At 41.3% G+C, this 14785-nt stretch overlaps 1 protein-coding gene across 2 annotated transcripts in view; it reads left to right on the plus strand.

Annotated features, from left to right (window-relative positions):
* The window catches only part of adamts18 (ADAM metallopeptidase with thrombospondin type 1 motif, 18), a 60388-nt gene extending 47401 nt beyond the window's left edge, over positions 1–12987 (plus strand). Inside the window, exons 19-24 of one of the 2 annotated variants that reach the window (XM_085767381.1) lie at positions 4613–4817; positions 6716–6910; positions 8440–8510; positions 8696–8861; positions 11430–11625; positions 12131–12987. In XM_085767381.1, coding sequence (XP_085623507.1) covers positions 4613–4817; positions 6716–6910; positions 8440–8510; positions 8696–8861; positions 11430–11625; positions 12131–12246 — 949 coding nt within the window. In that variant the 3' untranslated portion in view covers positions 12247–12987. The remainder of the gene's footprint in view (positions 1–4612; positions 4818–6715; positions 6911–8439; positions 8511–8695; positions 8862–11429; positions 11626–12130) is intronic. The other variant, XM_085767389.1, reaches the window with a different exon arrangement.
* Positions 12988–14785: the final 1798 nt, after the last annotated feature.

The following is a 14785-nucleotide window of genomic DNA, read 5'->3' on the forward strand; positions in this document are numbered from 1 at the left end:
TTTCCAACTCTGCAGTGGAATTTTCTTTAGTGAACACTGGAGAATAAGAGAGAGGGAGAGAGAGAGAGAGAGAAATGGAGACATGGCTGTAAGGAACCAGGCAGACATCAAAGGCGTTGCTCATTTCTGTGCATTGCATGTATTCCTCGTATATTCTCAGCCCAAAGCTTCCTGACTTTCTAAGTAGAAAAAATGATGCTAAGGTTTTATCTCTAGACATTGTCCTTAATGGCATGCATTTTTTAAAGAAGGACCAGAGTAGCAAGCATATAGGAGGAAACCAGGTTTAAGTGCAGCGGAGTAACACGTTGCAACAACACCAAATAAATGGCCTCTGTCCTATGTGGGCCTTTGGCGGAGGTAACTGGAGCTAGTGTGATTTACTGTGCTGCTCCAAGGAACGGGCAGGGAACCATGACTTGGGTTCAGTGAGAGTGTATACACACAAATACTCACATGCATAAGCACATACAGGACACATGCAGTTCATGTACATACACACTTTCCAAACGCATGATGCATATATAATGCTTTGTGGATCCAAACCATCAGATAAAAAATAGAAATGCAAACTGCTAATGTCTGATCTTAATGATGTTGTCGTTTTCTCCACCATCAGCCACGCTGCAACTAGTCCAGACTGAACTTTCTCCTGTGTCAGTGGGTTGAACAAGCTAGACAACTATCGGTTACACCTCCAACATTTAGCCTCTGTTTTTCACCAAGTTTCCCACCACCCGAGAGGGCATTTCCTGTGCCTAATCTTGGGCATACCATTTCTCTTATCTTGGCGAAAGGTATTAAACAGCCTTGTTGCATGTCTTGACCTCCCCCCTTTGTTTGTTTGAAGAAAAGTGGTATAACCCAGATGAATAGCATCAGTGCAGGTTGTCCATCCAGGAAAATAAAGCCGGGGTTGAACCAGAGTTTGTCATGGATCTTATTATACAGTAGCTGATGCCATTTCTCAGCTGGTTGTGTGTACAAGCCAATTTCTGGGTGCTGCACAGGAAGACAGTTGAGTTGAGTGAGCAGCGTGAAAGCTTTAATGACTACATCAGTACCTTCATGATGTACGGGCACACATTCAAGAGCCGAGCAGGGAAAAGAAAAAAAAAATGACAATGAGGTGGAATGCATGTGTGCTCTGTGTTTGAGTGTAAGTGTGCCTGGCAGGAAAAGGAATGTAAAAGTGCCTGCTTATCTCTGTGGTGTGTATCTCGGGTGCTGACAGGCCTATCCATGTTTTATTGTGCAGAGACGGCTGGATTCCCACGGGGCACCGCCAGTCTAGCCATGCAGAGGCAGTGAAACTCCCCCCTCCACACCTTCATCCCTTCACTCCCATCTACCCCCCCTTCACTTTAAACCCATTTTTAAACCTGCACTCCTCATGTGGGGGTTGGATTGATGAAGAAAACAAGAATCCTAGACTGTAATTCTGAAAATCAAAAATGGGGATGCATGAGGTTGTTTTTAAGACATAAAGTTGCAGTCAGGAAGAGATGCACGCATATCTCATACAAGTTTGTGTCCTGCCTTGCTTTGTTTGCTCCCCCAGCCCTCAGTCCCGGCTTGTACTACGTCTCCATCTTCTCTTCCTCTGGAGCTCCATCTCTGTTGTTTGAAGTTATTTTACTCTTTCTCTTGGCAGAGACCATCTGTAGACTCACTTAGCACAGGTTGGGGATTCCTCCGTGTGTATCATGCAGCAGCACCATATGTAGAATCAAAGAAAGGCACATTGTACCTGTGCCAGAGAAGAATGTGTGGAAAAATAGAGGGAAAAGTGATGACCAGAGCTTGGATTTAGCAAACCTATAGGATTTAAACTGAATGATGTTCTAAGTAGTCAAGTTAAATATGTTCTGAGGTGAAAGTGAAGAATAAATTAACATTCAAAAGCTGCTCCTAAATGACCACATGAGTGATGACATGTGTGCTCAGAGCAGGAATACATGGTAAACACAGCAATAATTAACATCTGAAATTAAAGCAGATATCAGTGGAATGTTTTTGTTAATATAAGTCCTAAATAGTCCTATTTTCCGTCAGCAATCACTTACATGAAGTATTTCAGCCTAAACACGAGTCTCTCCGTCACTCTGTTCTGCTGTAACCCGAGGAGAAAATTTTCCTTGTGGGATACAAGTGTTATCCAATGAGGGGAGAGAACGGCATGAAGGGCTGTGTGTGCAGCCAAGGGATGCGCGTGAATGTGGTGACGTAGCACGAGGACCAATTGATGCCTGACAAGGGCGGGGGCTGCTAACTCATGGTGCGTTCAAGGAAACTCGTACTTTGTGTTTTTCCTTCCTGTGAAGTCATACCAGTTCGATCTGGTAAGAGTTCACGGGTCGGAAGTTACGAGTGGCCGTTATAGGGAACTTTCACAGACAACAGGACGGTAAAAACACGAGCTACGGGTTACCTGGAACGCTACCAAGTCGTAGTTGTGACTTGAAGCTGTAACTTACGGTTTCAAAAGCCTGCCTTGAACACAGCATTAGCCGAAACAGCCGTGCCGATGATATCTGCTTTAACAATTAAAAAAGAGATGTTTGATAAGTCGAAAACAATAACCAATCTGGAGAAGGGTAGATAAATAATTAGGCACCACACCAACAACAGCAAAAAATGCACAAGATGCACAAATACTGGTTGTAAATCAAAACTAATTGTCTTTATTCTTTGTACAAAGTCAAGAAAACATTTGTGCATTTCAGAAAATATGTGCTTGGTGCTAACAGCATGTTTAAAAATTAATCTAAATTGCACGTGTTGTTTGGGTGACATTTTGCTGTATATTATGTCTCAGAAGGTGTGTACTCACTCACCCCTGTTTATGTGCTGCAACCTTTTGGAATTTAACCTCAAGAGACTGCTGTGTCTCTTTTACATTTAAATGTCAAAAGACATAGCTTTTGTTTTTATGTTTGGTAGAAGGAGTAAATATTAACTGTTTTTTTTTTATTTTCAATTATACAGTGACTTTTAGCAAATTGTAAATACCTGTCCTGGTTTAGGAGCACTGACTGATGGAGGAAAAAATACAAGGAGAGAGATAGAGGGGCTGTTTTTACATGCAGGATGACTTCAGGCAGGAAAAAAATGTAAAGTCCAAGAGTCCTGGTTAATATGGGTACAGCAACCTGTTAAGTAGATGTGGTCATTGTGGTGTATACTTATGCAGAAAACTGTTGGTTTCCAATCAAACTCAGTATCAGGATAAGAATACATGTTCAGACATTGGCAGTAGCCGGTCTGCCACACTGTTCCACTGCAGTAATGCGCTCTCCGAACTCAAAATATGTTAGTTATTGAAACATTTCAGAAATACAAATTACAGCGAGGTCAGTGGTGGTTTGCAGCGAAGCAGAGTGGCACTTCAGCTACTTCACCCCAATGATATATTGTTATTTATAAGCCAGGGAGAACAGAAGGAAAAAAAAGCAAACAATCCTCAACCCAAATATCCAAAACCAGTGCTGTCAGGTTCCAATGGTTCACATCTTTCCCATTTCCAAATTAGAGTTTAGTCCTGCCGCTTCATTTGTCTGCGGCATTTGAAAGAGAATGAAAGCATTTTTCTTCCCCTGGTGCAGGTCGGTGGCGTGGATGAATGGTCTTTGCGGTGGCGTGTCGTCTCAGAACTGGACTGAGCCATCTGCCCATCTCTCCGTGTCCCTCTTCTAAGCCTGTGGTCGTCAGACCACTCATTTGCTGTAATCTCCCCCTTTAGCACCGATGCCAAGACAGAAGCTATTTTTGAAACAGCAGTAGGCTTTCATCAGTGGTGAAGCAAATTTCAAAGACACTAAAGGAGGGGAGAAGATGGGAGAGGAGAGTCAGAGCGGAGTGAGAGAAAGGGCATTGGAAATAAAATGAGTGAAAATGGATAAAAAGAAGAGTGAAAACAAAGAAAGAGGAATGGAAATGACAAGAGTACATGAAGAAAGAGAATTCAAGGACTGTGGACCACATCTGTTTGTGGCCTGTTGTATGTACTGTATGTTGTGTATTGCGGTTGGCTCTGCAGACCTGGGAAAGCTCTTACGGAGGGTTGTATACACAATATGGTTTCCATATTTAGTTTCAAATACAAATGGTAGAGAGAGATGGATGGACATGGATGTATATTCCGGGTTATGTATTTTTTGTACGTCCTTAACTACCAATTTGCACAATGGGAAAGATCAAAAATATTGTTAGTATTTTAGAAGCCACAGGTCAAGGTTTTGATTAATAATAAGGACAGTAAGAAAAGCCAAGTTAGTTCACTATTTGGAGCTTTTAACCACTTAATGATACATGATCTTCTAATGTCTTTGCTGTGATAGTGCTCACTGGTAATTTGGGGTAAAATTGTTTTATTTTTTTTGTGTTTTTGGGACCAAAATAAATGTAACTGTGTAGAGTTGGGACCTGTGGTTGACTGTCCTGATTAGGAGCTTTAATCATGTGGCTGCCATCCAGATGACAGAGGTTTCTCAACAGCAGCTACATACATCATGCTCAAAAGCCTGCATGTACACCTACAGTTTTTTTTAAAATTAATGCTAGTTTTCACTGACAACTGATGCAACCCCCTCTCTCTCGCATCCATCTCCAGCTGGGCCACGGGTGACTGGGGGCCTTGCAGTCGTTCGTGTGGAGGAGGCCAGCAGACGAGGACACTGCGCTGCCTGAGAAAGGTCACTTACCAGAGGGAAGAAGTGGTGGCGAACTCCCTCTGCCCCGTCATTTCTCCGGCCCAAGTCCAGCCCTGCCACACGCAGGTCTGTCCCCCGGAGTGGAGCACTGGATCTTGGTCACAGGTGGGTTTGCGTAAGAATTTGAAAACCTTAACCACAGTAGCAGCGTGGCAGTGATGGTTTGGTGGTTGGTCAGTCAGGTGGTCCCTAGAGGATGAACCCTAAAGTCTGTGGTGATCCCCTGACTTTTCACCAGGTAAGATATTTTCCTGTAAAATATTTTCATATCTTCTAATTTAGATGGATTGGCACATGATTTAGTTGAAACTCAGACACAAAACTGTCACCACATCTATGGCTGTATTTCTTTGCTTATTAGTACATGTTAGTGTTGAAACTGAAACTATCAGCATTATAACCTTGTCATCTTACTATGCTGACTTTAACATTTAGCTCAAACATCACCAATAGTTGAATGCAATCTCACCCCCATACAATAAATAAATAAGATAATATTATTACCATTGTGCCTATAGTTTAATGTTGTTAACCATGATATTATTCTACCTGTGTCTCATCTTTGTTTTAATTTAATCAGTGAGTCTTTTTTTAATTTTTCAGTTAATGAATCAGCTTTTATGTGGGGCACTGTGAGCTTTAATTTAAAACACAGTTAGTTTGTGTGTATGTGTGCCTAGGATGAGAGAACACACACACAAGCACACACACATACACACTGAGTTTCCAGGGCAAGCTGTCAGAAGTTTCACTCAAGCTAAAACAAACGCTCTGCTGCCCTCTGTTGGACATCTGGAGAACACAAATGAAATAAATTTAACAATGACATCCGTGACAGCTGCTAGTTAGTCTTCTTTTGTCATCGCAATCAAAAAAATATGTATTTTTTTCTCTTTTTCAATAATCTTCTTCTATAAAATCCTGGAGATTTAATTTGCATAGTTTTATCAGATTGAATTCTTCCTGCATTTACGAATCACAGAACAGACACTGAGAAGTGATGACAAGCGATCATTGTCTAGGTTGCAAGAAACTCCTCTTGGATGATTAGTGCTTGTCAAATGTTAATGTAGTGCAGGATGAAATCTATTTTCTTTATGGATGGAAAAATGTGATTAGACCACTTAATGCCATGGCTGTTAACCAAGTATGACTTTAAAGTTTTGACCTTTTCCACTGTAACCACAGTGCATCGCGGGCTGTGATTTGCTCATTGTGCTGTATACAGCATTAAGAGCTTGGCAGCAGATCAGATGATTTGTCAAACTTACCAGAATAATTGGCTGCTGTGACCTGCGCTGTCGGGACATTCAGCTGTCATTCAGCCATCAGTCTTTAGGACACTCATGTAGTGCTCTTGGCCTGTTTTGAAACACCGGTCCGAGTTCAGTCTGCGGTCATGCAGAGACAAGGCCAGTCTCTCTGAAAAAGATCAATTGGACCTTTCAGTGACAGAAGGACAGCTGGGACATGTGTACGTGCGTGATTGTGTATGTAAATGGATATGCACAGATGTGTGTGTCTTATGTCTAATAAATTAATGTGATGTTGTTGCATAAAACTGGCCTGATGGCTGCGGCCGTCCGTCCCAGTGGAACAGTTTGACTCCGTTGTCCATCTCTCTGCAGTTCATGTGGAGTTTACAGCAGCAGCGTCTGCTGTCAGTGGAGACAGTGATGGGCCGGGGTCACATTCATGTCCGACTTATTGGTTTACTGTATTTAATGTTAGACCGTAATGTGCTGTCATCAAACCAGTGACCTTCTGCTTGCTTGTCCACTATGTGGTGAATTACAAATGCACTCACTGTGCCAAGGATTTACCCTCTGTTCATATGGCCTAGTGCTGAAACATGATGCAAGCTGAAGGTTAAAACAATCATGATAATGTATCTGGCTAAGTTAGTGTACGTGTACGGCCATTAAACCGTTGCTTGCTTGATGTGGTCGTCCGTTCCTTTGACTTTTTCCCCCACACTGACTTCTTTCACTTCTCACTCGCAGTGCTCTAAAACCTGTGGCCGTGGACTGAGGAAGCGCAGTGTGTTTTGCAGCAGCACTGATCCTGGAGCCAAAGCAGTGGTGGTGCCCGACAGTATGTGCAGACAGCACCACAGACCCAAAGCCCAAGAGACCTGCGTCCTGCGGCGTTGCCCCAAAAATGAAAGACTACAGTGGATCCCCACTCCCTGGGGAGAGGTAGGAACAGAGGCACATGTAGCTCAGGTAGCAGCACGATCAGAAGTGAAATGTGTTGCTTTCAGTCTAATCATTTGGAGTAAGGATCCACCCTAAGGCACTTGAAATGTGTCAAAAGAAATAGCTTTTGGTGATGCACCCTGTATTTGTGATGCTTTGTGCAATGTGTCACTCAATACAAATGTATCAGACGCGACATAGGAACAGGCCTGGAAGTGGAGGAGGCAAGTGGAGGAAAAAGAAACCAGAAAACCCAGTAACACACATTAAATGATTTACTGATGGATATCAGTGTCAAACCTCAGCAACTCATGGAAGATTGATCCAAACACATTAAAGCAGCTGATATTATAATACTTTTCGCAATTGAATAATCTTTTAATTTGTTTATCCAGCAAAATCGTCGAAATTGTGGATCTTCTGTAGCCTGACAAGCCAGACTATATCATTAAAAAGTATAGTCTGGCAACGACCGGTAGACCTCTGCTCAATCCAGGGGGCGGGATGAAGGCTGTCTTTCAAACTGCCTCTGCACGCAATAGGGTAGCGTTGAGCGCTACGACTAATCAGAGCAAAGAGCAGGATGACGTTAGCCTGACAAGCCAATTAAAATGTACGTCGTGATCGCGTTAAGCCCGCCCAACGACTCTCTAAACAGATAGAGCGCTGTGATTGGTGAACACAAACGGTGTTCGAGACTCAAAAAGTTCCTATGGCTCGTTTCTAGACCCACCTACGGAGCAAATATATTTGCTACCGCTAGGGTGCGTCTAGATTTCTAGGCTAGATCTTCTGCCTTTACACTTCTGATTGCCAGTTAAATATCTTTTATCAGTAACTGAGCAAATATTTTTGTGTTGACGTGTGTAATCCTAACCTTATCCAAAAGGTCAAAGGTCAACTTCACAGAAACATTTAAATGTTCATGAAGAGAGAGGGGCTGATATGGGGACGATATTTCCTGCAACTTGACTGGTTGACATGTCACACATGTGTATAAAGAAGCATTTTATGGAGCTAAAACGTTCACCATGCCCTTAACCGTTAACTCATTACTATAGTATCCGTTCCAGTGCAGTATAAAAAGAGTGGTGAGTTTTTGGTTTCCTCTTTGATTTCGCCTGTTGTACAGAAGTAGAAATGCTGAGCTGGGAGTAAAGGCAAAATACTTCATGTTGCTGAATATTGAATGAAGAAAGGTCAGTGCGATAAAGATTGGGTCTGCAGTGTAGAAAGAGCAGAAAAACCCACCACAAAAAAACAAGGAAGTTAATTCCCAGAATGCACTGGGATTTGAATTTTGAAATGTAGCTAGGCATATTGACACTCTCACACACGTACAGAATACCCTGCACATTCATCAAATATAATGACTGAAAAATACTCAGTAGAGCTCTTATAGAGAGTATTTTGGCTCCATTTCTAGAAACTTTATGGTGTCTGCTGCTACACACACGAACACACACACACACATACTCTCACCGAGTTCATTTTCTAAAATTGTCCCACCTGCCTGCTGTCTTTTCCAGTGCTCCAGGTCGTGTGGCTCAGGCATCCAAAGGAGAGAGCTTTCCTGCGGGGAGAGAGACTCACGCGGAGGGTATGTTCCTTCAACTGCACACCGAGACATCCCTCAGACTTGAAAAAGCCTGCACACATATTTAAAACCCCACTGTGTCATCTGTGTACTATATCCTCTGAATCTGAATTTCAGTCTTTTTTGAAAATTGGTATCCCTGTAGGAAAAGTCATTTTGAGCAGAGAACCTGTCCTCTCCCTGCACAGGTATGTGGAGTTCCCCATACGGAGGTGTAGGAATATGGCCAAACCTTTGGTGGATCTCCAGCAGGGCTGCAACCAAGGTCCGTGCCCAGAGCTCCCTCGGGTCGTTGCTGGCAGAACAACCTCCAATGCTGTGGTCTTAGGCTGGTACTCTTCTCCCTGGCAGCAGGTACATTTGCTCCCGCTTTGATCCAAAAACTGTCTACATGACAGACTGACACGTTTACTCCAGCTGAAAATCTTCCAGTTTGGAGCTTTCTTCCCCACATGTGACACACTATGGTGACATGCTGGATGTGTCCAAATTATACCGCCAAAAACGGCACTTGGATATTTGGTAGGAAATTGGATCCTGGGGCCTTTTACCGCCTCGCTGGATGCTGAGAGAGTTTGTCATTGCATCCCTGTATCTCACATCAGTTACCTGGACAAGGGACAAGAAGCTGAAAAGCTGATTTCATTCTTGATTAGGAAATGATCTGAAACCCCCCCAAAAAGTAGATGTGGTGTTGGCAAGGTGTTTATTGTCTTTCTCGTTCTAGATATTTGAATTCAAGTTTAACTTTGCGAACAGTTCCAGTTACTGTCCAATTATAGACCAGTTAGGAATGGCATTAAAACAGGTGACTGTATTTATTCTTGTGACTGATGGTGCACATCTATGGCCTGTTTTAAGAATTCATTCAATAATAGTTTGATATGAAACTTAATTTGCAGTTTCATTTATTATTTTTCCACAGTTAAACAGGCTGTTCAAGCTGTAGATTTTGCCACTTGCTGTTACAGCGACAAAGAGACTTAAGATCTCATATTTTACACTGTTCAGTTGATCCATAAAAAGACCTCAAAAACAGTTTGGAAATGTTATTTTATTTAATCATTTTCCCCATTTAATAATACCAGTTGGTGTTGTATTTTATATTGATGGAAAGCCTGATTAGTCACCTTTACAATGAGGTGCAACTTGTAAGGATCTTGCATCTTTGGAATGAGCAACACATCTTAAAGTCTGGGTAGCAACCCCAAAAATGTGCCAACATTCCCTGCAATATTCTCCTGTTGGTATTCACTCTTGTTGAGTTGCTTGGTGGTTTGGGTGATTGCACCCTCCCACAGTAATAAGGAAAAAAACAACAAAAACACAGATTGGCGATTTTCACACTTTATTCATTTTAAACTGTTAGGGACCTTCACTCCATCCTCTGCACCCCCAAATTCTTGAGGTACTCTGTGATGATCCTGGCTATGTGGGGGAAAGCGTTGTCATCCTTGAGGATGGAGTTAGGTACCAGATCCTGGAGATATGAGATCACCACTGACTCCAGAATCTCATTCTGATATCTCACTGCATTTATATTGCCTTCAATGATGAAAGGTTCTGTTTTGGGGATTTTGGCACATTTTTGGGGGGTGCTACTGTTGCTGCTGTGTTGCTCATTCTACGAATGCAAGATTTTAACAAGTTGTACCTTGTTGTAAAGGTGACTAATTAGGCTTTCCAACAATGTAAAATACAAAATACAACACCAATTGTTATTATTAAAAGTGAGAAATTATTGACTGAAATAGCATTTCCAAACTTTTATTTAAGAAGTTTATTTGTGGTTTAAACTCAAGAACCACAATCCATCTCAGTGTAGTACTCCTCTCTCAGCATTCTTTCTGGAGTTTTAGTAATGAGAATGAAATATAATAATATAAGATGTAATAATAAAATAAAGCAGATTTCAGGTAAACACCCAGAGTGAGAGAGATAGGAAACTACATGAACCGGATTCAAACCCTTTCAAATTGAGACTAAACCTACATGGTATGATCTGCTCTACCAGGTGAGCCACTGGACAGACCAGCTGTGTGCACTTCTCTGTGGAATGAAAACGTTGATACTTTCACAGTATAAAGACAGAATGTAGACCTGCTTTATAATCAAAGCAGACACGGAGACTTAAGACCTTCAAAGTATTGGGGAAAGTAGCTACCAGCTAGACTACTACTCACCCCACTTTATGATCAGTTGCTGCTAAACTAACAAATCTCTCAAAAATAGTTTCTCAGGTTCACAACATTTATTTTTGCCCTCCATCTCTCACTGCATTGATTTTTGTTTACTGGGTCTTCTTCTCTGGGAGGTCCAGGAATAAGGAAAGCAGCAAAATTTCTGGGCCAGAGCTCTGATCAATAGAGCATATAAGACCACTATTGGCTGCTCTGTTTTACTGTGCAGTGTAGGTGGAGCTAGTCCACAGACTTCGCCTGGTTCTTACCAACAGTGGCTGGCTCTGTGGAGGGGGCCTCAGATGTTATTCAAAAGCTCCATTCTGTTACAGAGGCTTTCGGGGCAGGTTGTGTAGTTTATGTGTTATATCATCTATTATGCAAAAAGTCTTAAGGGCAACCTCATACTGCACAGAGTCTTATTCTCCTTGATCTAGAGCTTGTGATCCCAGTATGTTTCCACCAGAGAAGATATATACTGACAGCTTGCTGGAGGGCAAGTACATGCTGGATGGGATGTTTGTTTTCTTCATCTGTTCTTGGTCTCTGTTTGGACTTTTCCTCCATCCGTTCCCCTGCCTCCTCTGCTCTTTTTATGACAAGTCTTTTCTTTCCATGCGCAGCAGCGTTTGATCTCCGTCTCCTATTTATATCCCTGCACTCCTTCTCATTTCTCTCCGTCTCATTCCGCCTTTCCTTTTCTTTTTGTCTCTGTGCTGTTCCTCTCCTGCCTCTGTCTCAGTGCTCTGTATCCTGTGGCGGAGGGGTTCAGACTCGGTCTATCCAGTGTCTGAGGCAAGGTCGTCCTGCAGCTGGCTGCCTGCCCCACCAGAGGCCTGTCACTTCTAGGGCGTGCAACACACACTTCTGCCCCGCCGCTCCACCGGCTCCGGCACAACGCCCAGGCCGGGTCACAGCTGCTGGACCGACACCGAAAGGTAAATTCCTCATAGGACACAAGACAAGTTCATGTAGTTACATTTACTTGTAAATACAGTGCTGGGTGGAGTTTGCATTCCCAGGATTTTTGCTTTTCTTTATGAAGACAAGTAACTCAAGCCCAGTGGTTGGCATGTACAGCTGATCAAATTAATTTGAAGTTGAAGTTTATTTTTATGTCTCATGCAAGGTTATTATAGTTTTTCATTAGTTTTTGTTTTATTCATTTTGGATTTTAGTTTAGTTTTTATCTGTTTGAGTGTTCATTTTACCTTTTTGGTTTTCGTAATAATACTGTTTGTTAGGGGTGAGATTCAGGGAAGGTCAGAGAAGGTTATTTTAATAGTAGGTGTTTACTTGAACTATAAAAGATGTGTGTTAGTCAGTGTGTTTGTGTCATTTACTAAAAAAAAATACTGAACCAGACATGAATGTTTTGTTAAGTGAAAACAATGTAAGTAGCTGCTAAATAAATCTTTCTGTTCTCTCTCTCTCTCTCTGCAGATGAACTCTGTGTGGACCATTTCACCTGGTGCCATTTGGTCCCACAGCACGGCGTCTGCAACCACAAGTTCTATGGACAGCAATGCTGCAAGTCCTGCTCCAGCAAGAGGCCGTAGAGCTCGGACACATTACAGTCTGTGTGGCTTCAGGCCTCTGAAGGAAACCACACTATAGAGACCATTCGGGGCAGTGATTACTCGCGAGACACAACACTGTGCTCAACAATTTGTGTTTTCTTCCTGGAGTACTTGAGTATTGAATTTTGAAGAGAAGAAAAAAATGAGGAACCATGGGAACTCTTTTTTGTTGTTCGTAAAGAGGGCAAATGCAGCTTCAAATGCTCATCTGCCAAAGCAGTGTCATCACATCACTGACCACATTGAAAGTTGAGACACAGAGCATCTAAAGACTGATGTAATATATATGTTGTCATTTGGTGGTGCATTTTCTGTTTGAAACCTCTGAAACTACAAGCCATCAAGAGAACAGAAAAGGACTATAGTGTTTGCAGCTTGCTCATACTGTATGTTGTATATTTAAAGGCGTCTGGTTTTGCACGCCTTTGTTTAAATTATTATGGTTCTTAATATATGATTTACATTTTGTCAGGTGTACAGTGGATCTGTGACATGTTATTTCTGTGTTTGGATATACCATAGGACTGTGCCAGTCACCCTTGAATCCATGTAATGAGATTTTTATGAGGCATTAGTAACCAGAGGTAAGAGTTTCTTCTGCTTCTCCGCTTGTCTTGTTTTCTACTGCTCAGTCAACAACAACAAATTCTTCCTGTGCATTCCATGTCATGTAAACACACATGCCTCTCTGTGTACGTAAAACATTTTATCCAGTCACGCTGTTATGTGGTCTTTTTTTATCTCCTGTATTGTTATGGTAATACAACTTGATGATCTGAATGCTCCTTTTTCCTTCCTTCATCAATTCACAACAGAAAACAAACCAAAACAACAACAACAACAACAACAAAAAAACGGTCCCACTTGAATTAAACTTCATCATTTGCTGGTATTATATACTGTACCTCTATAACTGGGAATATATTTGTCATTATCCCATGGGAGTGAATGATAGTTAGTTTGTGCACCGCAATTGTGTGACAGTCGTGCTACATGTGGGCCACATTTGGGCATTTGAACTGGGCATATATTGGGACAGAAGGAAGCAAACATGTGTCCCAAGTATAGTATGTATATGTATGTAGCTGCACCCATAACCACGACTCATTTTGAACCATGACAGTCTTGATGTTTTTTGTAGGTCAACAACATCTAAAACAAAATGGAGGCAAATTTGGTTGGAATCTGAAGATTAGGTCGAAATGTATTCAGTGAAATGCTGTTAAAACAGGCTAAAATAGTTTTTTGCAACACTTTTAAAACTTCATACAGTTTTAATCTTGGTATTGATTATTAATAAAGCACACAAAGACAATGCCTAAGGGGCTCTGCCAGTTTATTTAACTTTTTTTTTTATCCTGTGTGAGAAATTGAAAGAAAAAAAGAATGGTGTAGCTTTGTTGAGTTGAGCTGTAATGGCTCAAATTCCCTGAAAGATGCCAGATAAAATGTCACATCAGAGTAAAAGGGTTTGTGTTTGTTTCGCATAAAAGAAACAAAGTTGTACAAGGAAATTCATGAATGTTTTTTACACGAAATGACAAGATAGGCTCCTAGGCTGAAGTTAAATTTACTTTTACTATAAAAAATTGTTCTGGCAACTGGAGCCATGGAATATTTTGCACCTTTATTACAATCTGTACAGTCACAGCATGGATACACTTGTTCAGTTAAATGAATCAGCTGCTCTGCTCAGCACCCCACTGGTTCATAGGTTTCTGTTCAAATGTAATCACATTAAACTTAAGTAATTTTTGAAAAAAAAAATGTCCCTGTGATGTAAAAATACCAAAAAAGGACATATTTGCAAGCCCATTACTTTGCACATGATACTGTATATAACCATACGACTCAGACAACAGAAGGATGGGAAGGGATGCAAAAAGCTAAAGGTGTTAATGAAAATATGAATGAACACTGCCTGAGGTGGCCAATCAGTGGCTGTATTACTGTAAAATCTTTGTGTAAATAACATACAAAACTAAAACATGAATCTTTTATTAATGATTTACGGTATTTATAATCCTAAAGTTACCATTTGATTTTATGAAACACTAGTAATCCCATGTTAAGAATCCAGAGTGGTTCCTGGATATTGGTAATGAGAGGGGAAACACTTACATTACACACCATGTAGCTCAACATGCAGCTCCTTCAGTTACTGTTTTAGTGTCAGTTGTTTTGGTTTAACAGCTTATGACTTTATAATTTTGACTCACTCTCACAGCTCTAATCACTGTTCTCAGTTCTCTTACAATTACAACTCTGGTAAAAACCACTGTAAAGCCAATTGTCGAGCACCAAAGAGCAGACAGCTGAGCAGTCGCTGCTCTCTCCTTTTAGCTCTATTTTTGGTCTCTATCAGTTTCACAATCTTTATTGTTCTGTGAGTTAACAAAGCTGCCATTAAGTATAGTATAATTGGTTGTTGTTTTGCTCCTTCTGTAGCTGAAAATCTGCAGGTCTAACTCTTTGGCTTTCCAAGACAAAAAACAGAAACCATCTCGGTACATTAATT

This window comes from Trachurus japonicus, chromosome 3 (assembly GCF_045865225.1).
Source record: "Trachurus japonicus isolate A0001 chromosome 3, Traja_1.0".
Taxonomy (NCBI): Eukaryota; Metazoa; Chordata; class Actinopteri; order Carangiformes; family Carangidae; genus Trachurus; species Trachurus japonicus.